The sequence below is a fragment of the Bos indicus genome, chromosome 2 (assembly GCF_029378745.1).
Source record: "Bos indicus isolate NIAB-ARS_2022 breed Sahiwal x Tharparkar chromosome 2, NIAB-ARS_B.indTharparkar_mat_pri_1.0, whole genome shotgun sequence".
NCBI lineage: Eukaryota > Metazoa > Chordata > Mammalia > Artiodactyla > Bovidae > Bos > Bos indicus.
The window spans coordinates 127296768-127316612 of record NC_091761.1 but is presented as its reverse complement, the minus strand read 5'-3'; the positions used below and the strand labels follow the sequence as shown (position 1 = coordinate 127316612).

The 19845-nt window shown below is 41.1% G+C and overlaps 1 protein-coding gene across 2 annotated transcripts in view; it reads left to right on the top strand.

Moving 5' to 3' along the window:
• The window catches only part of MACO1 (macoilin 1), a 66402-nt gene that overhangs the window by 29900 nt on the left and 16657 nt on the right, over nucleotides 1–19845 (top strand). Inside the window, exon 7 of one of the 2 annotated variants that reach the window (XM_019981077.2) lies at nucleotides 19685–19843. The exons of the other annotated variant lie outside the window; for it this stretch is intronic. Within the exon in view, the coding sequence (XP_019836636.1) occupies nucleotides 19685–19843 (159 nt within the window). The remainder of the gene's footprint in view (nucleotides 1–19684; nucleotides 19844–19845) is intronic. 2 annotated transcript variants of the gene reach the window in all.

Here is a 19845-nt window from a genome sequence, read left to right as displayed (position 1 = left end):
ACTCTTTTTTTTTTTTCTTCTCTAAATTCATTTGGCTGTTTCAGGCACACCAAAATGTTATAACTTACTTTGTTCATACAGTTCTGCATAGTTGGAGACTTAAGAGCCTTGGGGGAAAGGTAGAGAACGTTTATTAGGACTTTTCCAGTAATCACTAAGCAAGTATGGTAGCCCTGCCTCAGCAAAGGTTGGCAGGGGCGGGGGAGGGTAGGGGTTCAAAGGGGTAGAGAAGCTCTCTAAGAAATTCTAACCTATTCACTGACATAGGGGAGTGTTTAATTTACATTCATACCCAGGAACTAACTTATATTACCACTTCTGGGTCTTAGGGAAATATTTTGGGAGCATATAGATTGATGACAACATAGTTGATAAATAGGCTTTATAATGTTCTGGTCCATCAGTGAATATATTGATTAGTATTGTGTTTTAGTAGGCTGTGATATGAGTATTTGTGACTCATCTCTTTCTAATTTAAGCTGGTGGGTGAGCAGAATGTCACTGGCCTTCATTCCACTTTCTAGCCACTATAAATCTTATGTTTATGTTTTGTGATTTTGTGTTTTTCTTATGAGGGACAAAGATAGCAAAAGCTAAGAACAGCCAACTTTCTTCCTTGATGGGACTTAGCTGGTGGCACAGATGGCCCAGGTGGTTTGACTAAGCAGTTCTCAGTCTTTGTACTTCTGAACTTAATCTTGTCTCCACATACCAGTGTTTTAAATTGTTGTGTAAACTCTGCCTTATAGAAGACTCCTTAGTGTGGTTTTGCTGTTTGGGGACAAATAACAGACAATTTACACTACTTCCAATTTTTCATTTCCCCACATTTTAAGATGTGCGTGTGCACGCTCAGTTGTGTCCAACTTTGCAAGTCCATGGAATGCAGCCTGCCAAGCAAGAATACTGGAGCAGGTTGCCATTTCCTTCTCCAGGGGATCTTCTGACCCAGGGATGGAATCCATATCTCCTGAGTCTCCTGCATCGGCAGGCGATTCTTTACCACTAGGCCACCTGGGAAGCCCCATTTTAAGACATCTACAGACAATTTAAAGTTAGATATCCACTGAAAGGAAAGGGTCATATTTTTAGATACTGATTTTTAATTATCAGCGGATTCAGTATGATTTTGGTGTGAGTAGCTGTAAAGAAAGAGCATAATAAAGAGAGAATCCAAGAAGCCTCTGTTTTGTCATCTTAGAGATTGTAGGCACAAAGCGAGGATAGAATCCAAAGCTGAGACCCAACTCTGGGGAGGAAACAAGACAGTGCAGTCAGTTCCAGAGGTAGAGCCTTTGTGCATTCACTGGGGTAAGTACCTGGGGAAGGTGGCCTTATATGGACTTTTCCAGCCTTATCTCAAGTCCCTAAAGAGTCCTACGTGGGGGATCACAATAGTTAAAGTGGGGAATGTTACAGAGGATTCTCTTGAAAGGTGGAAAAGTGAAAGTCACTCAGTTGTGTCCTACTCTTTGCGACCCCATGGACTATACAGTCCATGGAATTCATCAGGCCCAGAATACTGGAGTGGGTAGCCTTTCCCTTCTCCTGGGGATCTTCCCAACCCAGGGATCAAACCAGGTCTCCTGCATTGCAGGCGGATTCTTTACCAGCTGAGCCACAAGGGAAGCCCTGAAAGGTGGAAACGTATCTTAAAAAGAATGTAATGGAAAGACCTCAAGATGGATTGTTAAAGGGGAGGAAGTAGAAAAACTGATCAGATAGTATGACCCCATTACAAAATATGGGTAAGTATTCTTTTCATACGCAGAAGATTATTTGAAATAGTTTATACCAAATGGTCAGTTATAGTTGAGTATAGTAGATGTTTACTTTCTACATTGTCTGTTTCTACATACTTTGAATTTTTACACAGGCTTATTATGCACATAATAGAATGTAAGCTCAATGAGATTAAAAGATGCTTACTCCTTGGAAGGAAAGTTATGACCAACCTAGACAGCATATTCGGAGAAGGCGATGGCAGCCCACTCCAGTACTCTTGCCTGGAAAATCCCATGGACGGAGGAGCTTGGTAGGCTGCAGTCCATGGGGTCGCAAAGAGTCAGACACGATGGAGTGACTTCACTTTTCACTTCGTGCATTGGAGAAGGAAATGGCAACCCACTCCAGTGTTCTTGCCTGGACAATCCCAGGGGCGGCGGAGCCTGGTGGGCTGCCGTCTATGGGGTCGCACAGAGTCGGACACGACTGAAGTGATTTAGCAGCAGCAGCAGACAGCATATTAAAAAGCAGAGATATTACTTTGTCAACAAAGGTCCGTCTAGTCAAGGCTGTGGTTTTTCCAGTAGTCATGTATGGATGTGAGAGTTGGACTATAAAGAAAGCTGAGCGCAGAAGAATTGATCCTTTTGAACTGTGATGTTGGAGAAGACTCTTGAGAGTCCCTTGGACTGCAGGGAGATCCACCCAGTCCATCCTAAAGGATATCAGTCCTGGGTGTTCATTGGAAGGACTGATGTTGAAGCTGAAGCTCCAATACTTTAGCCACCTGATGCGAAGAGCTGACTAATTTGCAAAGACACTGATACTGGGAAAGATTGAGGGCAGGAGGAGAAGGGGACGACAGAGGATGAGATGGTTGGATGGCATCACTGACTCAACAGACATGAATTTGGGTGAACTCCAGGAGTTGGTGATGGACAGGGAGGCCTGGTGTCCTGCAGTTCATGGAGTCGCAAAGAGTTGGACACGACTGAGCAACTGAACTGAACTGAAGCTCAATGAGGCCAGGGACCACCTTTGCTCTTGTCTTCCCCTTTTTTCTTTTGCCACAATATATGGTGATTGGCACATGGTAGATGCTCAATAAATACTTACTGAACAAATGTTACCTTTGTCCAGGAAAAATAATAGGTAGGCGGCCGAGAGAAGAAAGACGGGCCTCAGTAATTGCAGTGCGGTGCCGCTGCCGTGTAATTCAAAGGCTTTTGAAGTTGGGAAACCTCAGTGTTACATTAGACCAAGCCAAGGACCTTCTATCACACTGTTAGTTGTTCTTGAGTAAGTTGTTACTGACTTTATTTCTAAAAAATAAAAAGAGTTTCCACTCTTAAGCCCCCTTCCTTGCTGTGCAAGAGATTCAGGAATTTCTGGAAGTTACAAGGGCAAGGGAAGGAACTCCAAGGGACAGCTGTTGAAAAAGCCATTTTTTCTGGCAGTGGGATGGTTATGCTGCAGGGCCAGGGAATCTAGGCACAAACCACATGTCAGCCAAGAACGCAGAGAAAATCTGTTTGCATTGCCTTATTCCTCTTTCCTGGTGGCTCTTGCCTTCTCTCTTCCTGCTTAGTCCTAGCCATTCTCTTTGTCTTTGTGGTAGCTAGAGAGAGAGAACTCAGATCCCACGTTTCAGTTCCAGAACCGTCCCTCCAAGGAAATCCCCTTGGTTAGAAAATGTGTTGACTGCCCTGTATATCATCTCAGGTGCCAGAGAGAAAGTGGTACATTGGCTTGTTTTCTTCTGAATACATTTCATTTGAATATATTTTGCTCTGTGTCAGGAATAGTTTGTGAAAGAAAATCTGATCTTGGGAGACAGTGATTGGGGCTTTGGACTTCACCCTGGCTACTTGCCGTCCGTCCGTGTGCCCCCTGTCGCCTGCACTGACAACCCGTGCTGCACGTGACGTGCCTAACACTATCCCTGTGAGTGGTGGCTGCCAAAGCAGGCCTTTCCATTTCTGCAGGTGCATTTGATCATTTATTCGTAGCAGTATCATATCCAGCCTCGAGGTAAAATTAGTAAAATAAGTGACATTTCAGAAAGAAGATTTTATCTAGACACTTAGAGGTTCTAGTTAGATTAGATTAGATATCTTGTATGTAGCTATTTAGTAGCTATTACTAAATTCTTTGGAAATGATAAAGTGGAAAAAAATAAGTAATGGAGTGTATTTCTATTAATATTTAGTAAGTTTAGTGTCTCTGTGGAAACACGTTTCTGATTTATATTAGTCTAGCATTGTTTCTGAGCCAACGTGTTGTCAGACCTGATTGTTTTCATTTTCTGCCTTGCTCGTAGTATTTAAGGCACGTAGGGGTTTTACTTGGTTAGCTTTGTTTATTATGTTAATTCATAATATAGTTTGAATTTGTTTTAATCATTGCAGTGATTTAAAACTATAATATTCTGGGATATAAATGTAGTCATAGAAGCATGATAATTTTAGACTTAGGCAGGCCTATTTTACAGCTTGAAAACCACTCACCACTTTAGAAGCTAGGCATTAATGAATTTAAGCCAGTGGTTTACTTAGTGTCTCCATATCCAGGTGATCAAAGGAAATAATTATCTGTGTTGCATAGATAAATTATGAAATAACATGTAAATTATTTGATAGGGTGAGTCCACATTAGAAACACTTTTATGTTGAGTACTGAGATTTTATTCCAACAATAGGAATTTCTGATTAGACAATTAGAAAGTTTGCTCCCTAGAATTCAGAAGGAACTGCTATAAAATTTTGTGTTAAATTCTGAGTCAGTATGCTCCATCGGCACATAATGAATTAAGATTACCAGCTAAGGATTAGGGGTGGATTCCCTGAAGGGGAGGAACTCCAACGAAAAGGAACTGTGGTCTTTAAATGTTACTCACGTTCTCATTTAGAAACTAGCTATTTGAATACTTTGACAGCCAGTGTGAGTATACTTCAGTCTGTGCAAATCTCTCGGGGATCTCTGAAACCTTTTTGCTAGCTAGCTGGGCCTCTCAGAATTAAAACAAGTTTTAGTTTCTTTTTTGTGAGAAGAATGACAGCTCCCTACTCTCAGGTCTCTTTCTCCTTTCTTGGTAGAGTGTTGAAACAGATTTGAAATAGAAATACAGTACAGCAAACTGAGAAGGGCCCTTGTCCTTCCTCTCCCCTGACTCTAGAGATGGTAGAGCAGACTTAGACACATACAGGAATGGGGCAGGGCATAGGCATGAGCTGGGGGCCAGGGTTGGCATCATTCATAATCAGTACTATACGTGGCATCTGGGAGTTTGAAAGCACATGCCCTTCCAGACAGGACAGCCAGTTGTTGCTCTGCAGGATTGTAGGCTCAATGTTGCTAAATCTTCTGATATTTAGAAGAGATGCCAAAAACAGATATCTTTATGTGAAATGTCACAGTTAAGTATTTTTTTTACTTCATGTAGAAGAAGGTCAAACAAAACATGTTTATGGGCCAGATTGGTTCACCGGTTTATAACCTGTGCACCTGACCCTTCCTGTGATTCTTGTATTTTGTTCATCCCCTCCTGACCGCATCAATCAAGACTGGACTTCTGTAGAAAGGACTTTTAATTAGGGACTGTCTGGCAATCCCATGAGCTGATCTGCCATGTATTAATGGGGCTTTTTGCCTTCTCCTATCCTTGAGTTCCTTGTGCTCCTGGAAAACATACACCTGTTGACAGCACCCCTCCAGAGTCAAAAGACTGCTCCCTTTTTTGTTGCAGTCCTCAACACCTGACCATGAGGCTTTCCAACCACTTAGCAGGAAAGGGAGCAATCTCGCGATAAGAAGTGTAGTTTGAGTCTCTCTGCAAGTCGCTCAGTCATATCTGACTCTTTGTGACCCCATGGACTATACAGTCCATGGAATTCTCTAGGCCAGAATACTGGAATGGGTAGCCTTGCCCTTCTCCAGGGGGTCTTCCCAACCCAGGGATTGAACCAGGTCTCCCACATTGCGGGTGGATTCTTTACCAGCTGAGCCGTAAAGGAGGCCCAAAAATACTGGAGTGGGAAGCCTATCCCTTCTCCAGGGGATCTTCCTGACCCAGGAATCAAACCAGGGTCTCCTGCATTGCAGACAGATTCTTTACCAACTGAGCTATCAGAGGTGTTCCTCAAATGATACAATATAGAGGCCTCCTATGCCTAAGGATGGTGACTTCTTCCACATCAGGGTGTTTTTCTGCCATATTCTTGGAGCAGACACCAAAACAGGGGACATGAGACTGGTTATTCACAGATTTCACAGACCAGCTGGATTTGAATCTCGACTTAGACTGTTGCTTTGATAGGGACTGATGGGTGGGAAGTAATAGTTGATGTAGATTTAGGAACTGAGGCGTTTTCTACTTCAGAAAGTTAAGTTCCCCTTTTTTGGAGTGACCTAAAAAGTTTAAGAAGTAAAAGAGTTGGGTTTTTCCTAAGGCTTTCACATTATTCTGAAACTGGCCTGTGATGTGGGCAAATCTGAGAGTAACAGTGAATGTTGAAAAACCATGCAGAGCAAATAAACAGCCTCCTCTTAAAAAAAAAAAAAAAAAACCCAAAACTTTTCTCCCAATCAGAAAATAATAATTAAAATATTAAAAATAAGTTACAAATGTTGATTACTTCCAACTTTGAAAGTAGAGATGGCCGCTGTCTTACATACACATTCTCTCAGTCTTTTTTCTTTTGCATACATACTTCTTTTCACAAAACGGAGCTCATATACTATGTATACTGTTTTATAATTATGTTTTCCCACTGATTCTGTCATGAGTATTCTCCCATGTCATTGAATATTCTTCCTCAGTGGTTTTTTAATAGTTGCGTGTCAGTCAGACACATGAATGTACAATTTATTTAGCCAATTTTCTGTTGAATATTTATTTAGCCAATTTATTTAGTCCATTTTCTGTTGAATACTAATTTTTTTTCTTAGTATAAATACTATTGCAACAAACACACTCTTACACAAATCTTTGTGTGTATCTCCAGCCTGGGAATGGGATGCTGTATCAGCAGATACGAACATTTTGAAGACTTTTGATACAAACTGTCATATCTGACCATATCCTTTAAGGACCTCATTAAAAATACTAGTTCATGGCACCCCTAGTTTTATGCTTGAGGGGCTTCAAGAATTCACTTTCCCATTTCCCTGAGTGGCCAGTGAAATCCTTTAGATTTCCTTTCCTGTCTCTTTTTGTTCTTTAATGAAAAGGACAGCTTAGGGAGCAGAGACCTAAGGTATTCTAATACGGTTTCACCTAGCAGTCAGGTCATCAGGTTATTACTTATTTTTGATACTTGTGCCTGGTAAGCAATTGTAGTAATCACAGTGAAACCTGAGGCAGCTTCATTTCCTTATTTCCAAAGTTGTGGTTCATTGGATATACTAAAACAGCTTCACTTGTTCAGTGTAGGCCTCATTTAAGTTGAGAGACATTCGTGTCTTTATGTGAATGACCCATGCTGCCTATCCTATCAGGGTGAATGACCTGGAGAGGGGGGAAAGGAAGGAGTTGGTGGAGAGGGCAAACAGTATTTCTTCTGGGGACAGAGCTTTGATTTATGAGCTCAGTTTCCTGCAGAGACAGCTGTGTGGTCCCCAAACAAGTCTTGTCTTGTATGATGAATGTATGCTGGGGATCTCCTAATGGAATTAGGTACTTCCCGAGATGAACCAGTTGCTCTTCACTCGTTCTTTTCATGTGCACCTGCCTTCCTGATAAGCAAATGCCCCTTTTACCCCTGTCTTCATCAGCCACTGTTTAAACTAAAAATCTGGCATCCTGCTCCAGATAGGTTGTTTCCAGAGCCTCTATAACATGACACTGACCCTGTTCTGTTCTAAGCACTGAGGAGATGCACACAGAGTGAGGGTTAGAGGCGTGGTCTTGGAAAGACTGAAAGAAACTTTAGAAACACACTTCCAGCTTCTAATTGTAGAGTGCTGTCAGTCCCTGGCTTCAGAGAATTCATACGCTTTTTAGAAATAAGATAACATGCACAGGAAACGATTAAAAACCCAAACAAGTTTAAACAGAGCACAGGGCAGTGGTTTAGTGCCAAGTGAGAGACAGCAACAGTAAGAGTTTTCAGATTTCCGAAGGATAGAGAACATTGGGCCCTTAGAAGTCAGCACCTCATCCTGGAGAGTTTTGTGGGTTTATTTTGAATTTATTAAAATTTATTTAATTTTTTATTGAAGGATAACTGCTTTTTAGAGTTTTGTCGTTTTCTGTCAAACCTCAGCATGAGTCAGCCATAGGTATACATATATCCCCTCCCTTTTGAACCTCCCCGCCCCCCATCTCACTCCCCATCCCACCCCTGTAGGTTGATACAGAGCCCCTGTTTGAGTTTCCTGAGCCATACAGCAAATTCCCTTTGGCTGTCTATTTTACATATGGTAGTGTAAGTTTCCATGTTACTCTTTCCATGCATCTCACCCTCACTTCCCCTCTCCCCATGTCCATAAGTCTGTTCTCTGTTTCTCCATTAGATCAGATCAGATCAGATCAGTTGCTCAGTCGTGTCCGACTCTTTGCAACCCCATGAATCGCAGCACACCAGGCCTCCCTGTCCATCACCAACTCCCGGAGTTCACTGAGACTCCATTGCTGCCCTGTAAATAAATTCTTCAGAACCATTCTTCTAGATTCCATATATATGTGTTAGAATATGATATTTATCTTTCTCTTTCTGACTTACTTCACTCTGTATAATAGGTTCTAAGTTCATCCACCTCATTACAACTGACTCAAATGTGTTCCTTTTTATGGCTGAGTAATATTCTATTGTGTATATGTACCACAGCTTCTTTATCCATTCATCTATCAATGGACATCTAAGTTGCTTCCACATTCTAGCTATTGTAAATAGTGCTGCAATGAACAATGGAATACATGTGTTTCTTTCAATTTTGGTTTCCTCAGGGTATATGCCTAGGAGTGGGATTGTTGGGCCATATGGTGGTTTTACTCCTAGTTTTTTAAGGAATCTCCATACCGTATTCCATAGTGGCTGTATCAATTTACATTCCCACAAACAGTGCAAAAGCGTTCCCTTTTCTCCACACCCTTCTCTAGCATTTATTGTTTGTAGACTTTTTGATGATGGCCATTCTGACCAGCATGAGGTGGTATCTCATTATAGTTTTGATTTGCATTTCTCTAATAATGAGTAATATTGAGCATCTTTTCATGTGTTTGTTAGCCATCTGTAGGTCTTCTTTGGAGAAATGTCTGTTTAGGTCTTTTCCCTACTTTTTGATTGGGGTGTTTGTTTTTCTGGTATTCAGTTGTATGAACTGCTTGTGTATTTTGAAAATTAATCCTTTGTCAGTTGTTTTATTTGCTATTATTTTCTCCCATTCTGAGGGCTGTGTTTTCACCTTGCTTACTTTTGTTTTTGTTTCCATTACTCCTGGAGGTGGGTCATAGAGAATCTTGTTTTGATTTATGTCATTGAGTGTTCTGCCTGTTTTCCTCTAAGACTTTTATAGTTTATGGTCTTATATTTAGGTCCTTAATCCATTTTGAGTTTATCTTTGTGTGTGTGGTGTTAGGAAGTGTTCTAATTTCATTCTTTTACATGTAGCTATCCAGTTTTCCCAGCACCATTTATTGAAGAGGCTGTCTTTGCCCCATTGTATGTATATTCTTGCCTCCTTTGTCAAAAATAAGGTACCCATAGGTGCATGGGTTTCTTTCTGGGCTTTCTATCTTGTTCATTGATCTGTGTTTCTGTTTCGTGCCAGTACCATACTCTCTTGATGACTGTAGCTTTGTAGTGTAATCTGAAGTCAGGAAGGTTGATTCCTCCAGCTCCATTCTTTCTCAAGACTGCTTTGGCTATTTGGGGTCTTTTGTGTTTCCATATGAACTGTGAAATTTTTTGTTCTAGTTCTGTGAAAAATGCCATTGGTACTTTGTACGGATCACATTGACTCTATAGATTGCATTTTGTATTTTCACAATATTGATTCTTCCTACTCAGGAACATGGAATCTCTCTCCATCTGTTTATGTCGTCTTTGATTTCTTTCATTAGTGTCTTATAATTTTCTGTGTACAGTTCTTTTGTCTCCTTTAGTTAAGTTCAGTTCAGTTTCTCAGTCATGTCTGACTTTGTGACCCCATGGACTGAAGCACTCCAGGCCTCCCTGTCCATCACCAACTCCCGGAGTTCACTCAGACTCACGTCCATCGAGTCAGTGATGCCATCCAGCCATCTCATCCTCTGTCATCCCCTTCTCCTCCTGCCCCCAATCCCTCCCAGTATCAGAGTCTTTTCCAATGAGTCAACTCTTCGCATGAGGTGGCCAAAGTATTGGAGCTTTAGCTTCAGCATCAGTCCTTCCAATGAACACCCAGGACTGATCTCCTTTAGGATGGACTGGTTGGATCTCCTTGTAGTCCAAGGGACTCTCAAGAGTCTTCTCCAACACCACAGTTCAAAAACATCAATTCTTTGGTGCTCAGCTTTCTTTATAGTCCAACTCTCACATCCATACATGACTACTGGATAAACCATAGCCTTGACTAGACGGACCTTTGTTGGCATAATAATGTCTCTACTTTTTAATATGCTGTCTAGGTTGATTGTAACTTTGCTTCCAAGGAGTAAGTGTCTTTTAATTTCATGGCTGCAGTCACCATCTGCAGTGATTTTGGAGCCCCCCAAAATAAAGTCTGACACTGTTTCCACTGTTTCCCCATCTATTTGCCATGAAGTGATGGGACTGGATGCCATGATCTTAGTTTTCTGAACGTTGAGCTTTAAGCCAACTTTTTCACTCTCCTCATTCACTTTCTTGGAGAAGTCAATGGCACCCCACTCCAGTACACTTGCCTGGAGAATCCCATGAATGGAGGAGCCTGGTAGGCTGCAGTCCCTGGGGTTGCTAAGAGTCAGACATGGCTGAGCGACTTCACTTTCCCTTTTCATTTTCATGCATTGGAGGAGGAAATGGCAACCCACTCCAGTATTCTTGCCTGGAGAATCCCAGGGACGGAGGAGCCTGGTGGGCTGCTGTCTATGGGGTCGCACAGAGTTGGCCACGACTGAAACGACTTAGCAGCAGCAGCAGCAGCATTCACTTTCATCAAGAGGCTGTTTAGTTCTTCACTTTCTGCCATAAGGGTGGTGTCATTTGTCTCCTTGGGTAAGTTTATTCCTAGATATTTAATTCTTTTTGTTGCAATGGTGAATGGGATTGATTCCTTAATTTCTCTTTCTGATATTTTATTGTTAGTATATATAAATGCAAATGATTTCTGTTTATTGATTTTGTATCCTGCAACTTCGCTAAATTCACTGCTTAGCTCTAGTAATTTTCTGATACTATCTTTAAGGTTTTCTATGTACAGTATCATGTCATCTGCAAACAATGAGAGCTTTACTTCTTCTCTTCCAATCTGGATTCCTTTTATTTCTTTTTCTTCTCTGATTGCTGTAGCTAGGACTTCCAGAACTATGTTGAATAATAGTGGTGAAAGTGGACACCCTTGTCTTGTTCCTGATCTTAGGGGGAATGCTTTCAGTTTTTAGCCATTGAGAATAATGTTTGCTGTAGGCTTATCATATATGGCCTTTACTATGTTGAGATAAGTTCCTTCTATGCCCATGTTTTGAAGAGTTTTAATCATAAATGGGTGCTGAATTGTGTCACAGACTTTTTCTGCATCTATTGAGATTATTATATGGTTTTTATTTTTCAGTTTGTTAATATGGTGTATCACATTGATTGATTTGCATGTATTGAAGAATCCTTGCATCCCTGGAATAAACCCAGCTTGATCGTGGTGTATGAGCTTTTTGATGTGTTGACGAATTCTATTTGCTAAAATTTTTTTGAGGATTTTTGCATCTATGTTCATCAGTAATATTGGTCTGTAGTTTTCTTTTTTGTGTTGTCTTTGGTTTTGGTATCAGGGTAATGGTGGCCTCATAGAATGAGTGTGGAAGTGTTCCTTCCTCTGCAATTTTTTGAAAGAGTTTTAGAAGGATAGGCATTAGCTCTTCTCTAAATGTTTGATAGAATTCTCCTGTGAAGCCATCTGGTCCTGGGCTTTTGTTTTTGGGGAGATTTTTGATCACAGTTTCAATTTCAATGCTTGTAATTGGGTTGTTCATAATTTTTATTTCTTCTTGGTTCAATCATGGAAGATTGAATTTTTCTGAGAATCTGTCCATTTCTTCCAGGTTACCCATTTTATTGCTGTATATTTGTTAATAATAGTCTGTTATAATCCTTTATATTTCTGCATTGTCTATTGTAACCTCTCCTTTTTCATTTCTCATTTTGTTGATTTGATTCTTCTCTTTTCTTTTCTTGATGAGTCTAGCTAAAGGTTTGTCGATTTTGTTTACCGTCTCAAAAAACCAGCTTTTAGTTTTAGTAATCTTTACTGTTGTTTTTTTTCATTTATTTCTGCTCAGAACTTTATGATTCTTTTCTTCTGCTAATTTTGGGGTTTTTTTGTTCTTCTTTTTCCAGTTGTTTTAGGTATAAAGTTAGGTTGTCTGTTTGATATTTTTCTTGTTTCTTAAGGTAGGATTGTATTGCTATAAACTTCCCTCTTAGGACTGCTTTTGCTGCATCCCATAGGTTTTGAGTTGTCATGTTTTCATTGTCATTTGTTTCTAGAAATTTCTTGATTTCCCTTTTGATTTTTTTCAGTAACCTTTAGTTAGTTATTTACTACTAGTTATTATTAGTAGTAATATTAATTATACCAATCAATTATAATATTGATGTTATTAATATTATAATTAATTATATTAATTAATGTTAATATATTATTAATAATATAACCAATAGTATAAATATTAACAATTATTACTATAATAATAACTAAAATTACTGGTTATTACTTACATAGTAAGTAACCTGTTAGCTATATAGAAATGTGTTGTTTACTGTCCATGTGTTTGTGTTTCTTACAGTTTTTTTCTTGTAATTGATATCTAATCTCATAGCATTGTGTTTGGAGAAGACGCTTGATACAATTTTAATTTTCTTATATTTACTGAGATTTGATTTGTGACCCAAGATGTGGTCTATACTAGAGAATGAACACTTGAGAAGAAGGTGTATTCCTCTGCATTGGATGGAATGTCCTGAAGATATCAATGAGATCCATCTCATCTGATGTATCATTTAAGACTTGTGTTTCTTATTAATTTTCTGTTTTGATGATCTGTCCATTGGTGTGAGTGGGGTGTTAAAGCCTCCTCCTCTTATTGTGTTACTGTCAATTTCTCCTTTTATGCCTGTTAGTGTTTGTCTTATGTATTGAGGTGTTCCCGTGTTGGGTGCATAGATATTTACAATTGTTATGTCTTCCTCTTGGATTTATCTCTTGATCATTATGTAGTGTCCTTCCTTGTCTCTTGTAGTATTCTTTAAGGTCTGTTTTGTCTGATACGAAGATTGCTGCTCCAGCTTTCTTTTGCTTCCCATTTGCATGGAATATATTTTCCCATCTTCTCACTTTCAGTCTATATGTGTCTTGAGGTCTGTAGTGGGTTTCTTGTAGACAGCATATATATGGGCCTTGTTTTTGTATCCATTCAGCCAGTCTGTGTCTTCTGGTTGGAGCATTTAATCCATTTACATTTAAAGTAATTGTTGATGTATATGTTTCTATTGCCATTTTTGTTTTTATTGTTTAACTGGGCCTTGAATGAGTGAGGTTTGAAAATTAGAGGCCTTTCCTCCAGGAGGGATGGTATAATTAAAGACGAGATGTCTGGAAACGAGTGAATTGTTTTGGCTGGTATGATGGGTGTGTGTAAAAAAACTCATCTTTCAGTCACTTGGCTGTATAATTTGGAGATGAGCTTTGAAGCCCCTTTTCTTACAGAGCGAGCAGCATTGTAAATTCTGTGTTTTCTTGCAGGGCTTACAGCATCTCTGTCAGAGCTTCTTAGAATTCAGAGATAACCATCAGAGCCAAGGCTCCTTGTCTTCCTGATGGCCTCATGGGGTCGTTCTGGCGTACATACAGGTTGTTTTCTGGAATGGGTGTGGAGTGTGACTCAGAGTATGTGGGGAACCTAGTCCTTCCCAGGTGAAGTGCTGGCTAAGAAAAGTCTCCCTCTTTTTTGCAGAACTTGCTTCCCAGGTGGTGCTAGTGGTAAAGAACCCGCCTGCTAATGCAGGAGACATGAGACTCAGGTTCGATCCCTGAGTCAGGAAGATTCCCTGGAGGAAGGCATGGCAACCCACTCCAGTATTCTTGCCTGGAGAATCCCATGGACAGAGGAGCCTGGTGGGCTACAGCTCACGGGGTTGCAAAAAGTCGGACACAAGTGAAGTGACTTAGCACATACGCACACTTCCTGGAGAAATTTATTGCCCCAGAGTGTTAAAGTTCTTGTGTATTCTCAATCAGGCCTCATAACACCTCAGGCTTTATTAAAATGTGAAGGTACTGGCTGTACACATTGGAGACTTTTATACTTTCAGTGAAGTCAGTACTGTGGCTGTAATTCAAGTGATTCACCAAAGATGAGGATTACAAACATTTAGACATAAATATCTTAGTTGTGTCGGACTCTCCAAGACCCCGTGGACTGCAGCCTACTAGGCTCCCCCGTCCATGGGATTTTCCAGGCAAGAGTACTGGAGTGGGTTGCCATTGCCTTCTCCAAAGAATACTGGAGTGGGTTGCCATTCCCTTCTCCAGGAGATCTTCCTGACCCAGGGATTGAACCCAGGTCTTCCACATTGTAGGCAGACGCTTTACTGTCTGAGCCACCAGGGAAGTCAGATATCTCCCTACCTTTTCATATACTTAAAAACAATACTTCTTTCAACTGAAAGCTGACACATGAATACTGTACTTTGTTTTACCAGCAAGTGTGCTTCAAGATACTCACAGATATTTTTTCTACCTAGCTTGCCTTGAAAGACTGAGGTTTGAGCTTCATACTTATTGGTAGGCTAGGAAATTACCCCTTATTAAACTGTAAAATCTCCCCTTAAAATTAAATAATTGTTAACCATTTACATTATAACTTACCTCAGTTGAGTGGGCTAAGGGAGAAGAGGAGCTAGAGGTGAGGTTTGGAGTGTCAGTTTTGCCCTTAAGTCAGCTGGGCCGGTAAGTGGAAGGGCTGTGAGTTAGGTGGTGTGCTGAAGTTCAGAGGTAGCTTCACAAGTTTAGAAGTTGAGTTTGAATTTATGAATAAACTGGCTCGGAAAGGTGCCTGGACCTCATAAGTGATGTTGTGAGTTGGTCAGACCCCTGGCTCGTCCCACGGGGCCCAAGTGGATGTATTTATTGGACACATAGACTCCAGCTTTGCCATGTGCCCTGTCTCTATCCCAAGTGGCAGCACTCTGGGGCAGCCTTTGTAGGGATGACTGGTGCCACAGGAGTTGGGCAAGGAGGGAGTGCATTTATTCGCTGCCTAAGCCCTTTCCAAAGTGTGGTTAAGATCTGTGTGATCCTTTATTTCTCTTTTTTGGATGAGTTTGTAGCTCTGCTGGAGGAAAAGTTCTCTTTTATCCCTTAATCTTGTGCTGCGTAGGGAGGAAAATAGGAATTAGCTCTGATAAATGGGTTTAAGCTTGGAGATGAATGTTTTTGCCTCGTTTCTTTTTTTTAAAAACATTTATCTATCTTTGGCTGCCCTGGGTCTTCGCTGCTGCGTGCGGGCTTTCTCTAGCTGCGGCAAGTGGGGGATGCTCTCTGGTTGGGCGCCCTCACCGCGGTGGCTGCTTCTGCTGAGCTCAGGCTCTAGAGTGTGGGCTTCCGCAGTTGTGGCTCAGGGGCTGCAGAGCGTGCATCCTCCTTTCTTTTGACTCCTATTTACTGAAATTAGTTTTAAGGTTTATAAACTATTACTTCTGTCTCATTTTCTTCCTGACCACTTGCTTCAAATTTAGGTTGCAGCTATTGACATTTTAATACAATCCGATGAATACATTTGAAGATTTTGCATTAACCTCTTAATACCATTTAATTAGTACTTCTTGGTGCTTCTCACCAGTAAATTATATATCTGCATTTTACCTAGTAAGTACTGATCTTCAACACAAAAGGGTTAAATATACCATTATAACAGGTAGTTATCTTTCTAATAAATGCCCCTGGCATTTGACTGGCTCAATTCAGTTCAATTTACTAATGCACATAATTCTTTAAAAACTCATGTTTACATTTTTTGCAGGGATTGAGGTATATTTTTAAAAGTAGGATTGTACAGTACATCTGTGCAATGTAATATTATGCAGCAGTTGTTTGTGAAAAGTTTCTAATAGTGTGGAAAGGTGCTTAAGATAAACTATGCACGTGGTACTCTGTCAGCAATATTAATATTTATGTGTGTTAAGAAAGAGAAAAGAGAGACATGCAGACATGAAGTAAACCAGATACAAATAGTGGTTCTGTCTGGATGAAAGAATTATGAGTTATTTACATTTTTATTCTTTTCTGTTGTATGCAGTTTTTTACTTTGATTGGGTATCACTTTTCCAATAAAAACATAAATCCAGTAAAGGATTATAAATCATTTTACCACCTACCTCAGTAAAGATTTAAAATATAGTGAATATTCAACATTAAATTAATGCTTTCTGCAGAGAGAGAATGAAAAATTTCCCCTCATAAATTTAAAATTACTGAGAATTTACCATTTAGCACATTAAGTTATCTTACATGTTGTTATAGTTTCCTGTAGAGCAGTGTTTCTTAAACTGGGGAATGCTGGTGTTAAGTAACAGATTTGGAAAACAGTCATTCATAGTTTTACAGAACTAATGGCAGCAGTTACGAAAATCCTGAAGCATTTTAATTCTATACCTTGTGAGCTTAAGTTATTTAATTTTTGAAAATAAGTCTTTTATTGAAGTATAACACACATCCACAAAAATGCACAAATCTTAATTATACAGCTTATGAATTTTCACAAAGTAAACACACCCTTGTAACCATGTCACTTTATCTCTTATGTTGTACTGCTATATGTCTTTGACAAAATTTTCATAGCTCTCCACACAGAAGATATTGTTTAGCGTTCTGTGATCTCCAGAAGTTACACTCTTGATATTTCTGCTTGTTTTGCTCTCATAACTTCACTAACTCCCTTGTTTTTTACATTTTTCAAGGAACTCTGAAAGTTTCATTCAGAATATTGTTATTCTTAGTTCATGGTGGGAAAGTTTGGCTTTTGTAGATTAAAAAATGCAAAAAAGTAATAACTTCAAAATTATCGACATCTGACATTTACGTTAGAGGCTTCCCAGGTGGCACAGTGGCAAGGAATATTCCTGCCAGTGAAGGAGACACAAGAGACATGGGTTTGATCCCTGGGTCAGGAAGATCCTGTGCAGGAGGAAATGGCAACCTACTCCAGTGTTCTTGTCTGGAAAACTGCATGAATAGATGAGCCTGGCGGTCTATAGTCTGTGGGGTCTCGGAGAGTCAGACAGAACTGAGAGCACACGTGCGCACACACACACACACACAGAGCCTTTGTGTATTTAATCTTTCTCTTGTTCCCAACTGCGGCACATGCTTTGCCCCAGTAACAGGTTGTGTGGAACTTGATTCCTGGGCCCTACATATGGTACAGCTTAGGTTGCTGATCTGAAGGAGCAGATCAGCAGCCAGTGGTAAGTGTGTCAGGCCTAGAAATCCTAGACCAAGTTGAGAGGAACTTTAGAGATCATTTTGCCTCAGATGGAGAAACTGAGTCCTGAAAGGTTACATGCCTTGGTCAGGGTCACAGAGTTGGCACCATAGCTGAGTCTAGAATCCTGATCCTCTATCCCATTTCTAAACCATGCTAAGTCCCTAGTCTCTTCTTAAAGCTCATCCTTTTTTGACTAAAAATGTACTCCTCAGGCAGTGAAACTGACTTCTCAAAAAGATAAATTAGCTAACACGTTTTTCACCCAGACTTCTTAATGGAGATAACCTGACGGCGTCGACCTGTTTTGGAAAATATCCCTTGGGTTACTTTGGGTGAACGAGGGATGGTGTGGGGATGGTATAAATGCCAGTTGGTGATTGTTTAGAGCCGTTTTGGGAGTACATTCAACTGGAATAACCCTGGTAATAGGGAAAGTGTGGCGTGATGTCCGTTCGTGACCCTTCCCTGGGGACCGAGCTGTGTCAGGAGACCCGGCAGTGCCTCTGGAACACGGGGTCTCTAGTCTGTGCTCTTTCGGCTCCTGCACCTGGAAATAACAATAGATGTTGCATGACTTTTTGATTTTGAGGTTTAGTTTCAGGTGGCTGAAGGGAAAAAAGTAAATAAAGCCGCTCTTTGGTTTTGTAAGGAATACCCGGCCACAGTGTATGCATTTAGTAAGTGTTGATCGCAGTGATTGATGAGCCCTGGGGATTTAATGTTTCATGAAACATATCTGTAAGGCCCTAGGCTGTGGAGCGGGCAGTTCTAAGGAGCAATCACCATTACCCTCCAAAAATCTTGGTTCTGTTGCTATGTTGGATTAGTGAAATGCACAGGAATCTTGTCAGAGCAAACTGACATCTGCCTACCTGTAAGTTTGTAGGAACAGGTGTCTTCTGAATCTCTCCTGGCAGTCATCCTTGGCCTGACCTTCAGTGCCGGTCTCCACAGTCCAATCTCCAACCCCCTTCTATTCTTTCTCCCTCTATTACCAGAGTAGGTCCCTTCCTCAGAGGCCAGACTGATTGCCCTGTCCCTATATCTGTGGCTAGTGGTGCTTTTGAGAGTGTTTCCCCTTATTTAGAATGCCTCATCCTCCCCTTCTGCTTCTCCAAATCCTGCCCAACCTTTGAGGCCCAGCTCATTTCCCATCTTCTCTGCTCGGAACTCCTGTGGCACTTCTCCCCACGCCGTGCTATGGCTGATGGAGCCACAGTTTGGCCGGCGGGAGAAGAGAGTGGACTGTGGAGCTAGGTTGCCTGTGTGACCTTAGGCTGAAGACTTTTCTGAATCTAGGTTTCTTCATCTTTAAAAATGGACTAATAACCTGCCAAGGTTATTCAGCTTACCTCATAGTTGGACAGATTAAATGAATCCGTGCCGTTAAAATCTACAGGATAGCATCTGACACATACATTCTCATGAGATACTAGTCATTCCTTTTAGCATGCATTTAACTGTGACCTCCCTGTGTTATGGTCTAATCATTTCAGATGTCTGTTTATTGGCCTCTAGTGAACTCAGAAAGTCCTCTCATGAAGAAAGGGGCTTGACATGTACTTCTTGTCGACCCTGTTGAGTCCTGCACGTGCACATAATAGTTCCCCGGTGCATGTCACTTGGAGTGAAACTGTGACTGTTTTAAAGAAATAGAGGAAATAGGAGTGAAGAATTGAAAAGATAAGCTTCATTTCACAGATGGAGTTTTCTTATGATTCGTAGATCATGTAATTTGTTCCTTTTTTCATTGTTGTTGAGTCTAATGAGCTCTTCTGTCACAGTCACCGCAAGTGTGAGCATCATTTAGCAAGGATGATAGCAGTTTCAGGAGCTTGTCTCAGACGCTTGTCTTCTTGGCCCATGGTGGGAGGGAATCTCAGAGAGTAGATTCTGACCTGTCAGGATGTCTCAAAGCAGATGGGTCCTGAGCTGGTTGCTATGAGCATATCTCCTGTGCTGAGGAGCATGGGGAATTCACCAGTGGGGAGGGGACCTTCCCCTTCAGCCACCCTCCCTCTGCCTCCCCCTCCTCCTTTGTTAGCAGCTCAGATACAAGTCACCATCTTCACCTGTCGGTGTTCACAAATGTTTGAGGAGAAGCAAAAGTTACCTTCTGGTGGGAAGGCATGGGGACCCAGGCAGAAGCACTCATTCAAAGGCTGATTGCGGACGGGAGTTGCAGTGATGGCGGGATGCTCCGCCGTCCAGCCAGCCCTCAAGGACTTCAGCCAGGGTCTCCCGCAGAGCCCCAGGGGTGCCCCTTCAGTGATGAAGATGCTGCTCTTTTCCTTCTCCTAGGCTGGAACAAGACATTAAAAAGTTAAAGGCCGACCTGCAGGCCAGCAGGCAAGTGGAGCAGGAGCTCCGGAGTCAGATCAGCTCTCTCTCAAGCACCGAGCGAGGGATCCGCTCAGAAATGGGCCAGCTCCGGCAGGAGAACGAGCTGCTGCAGAACAAGT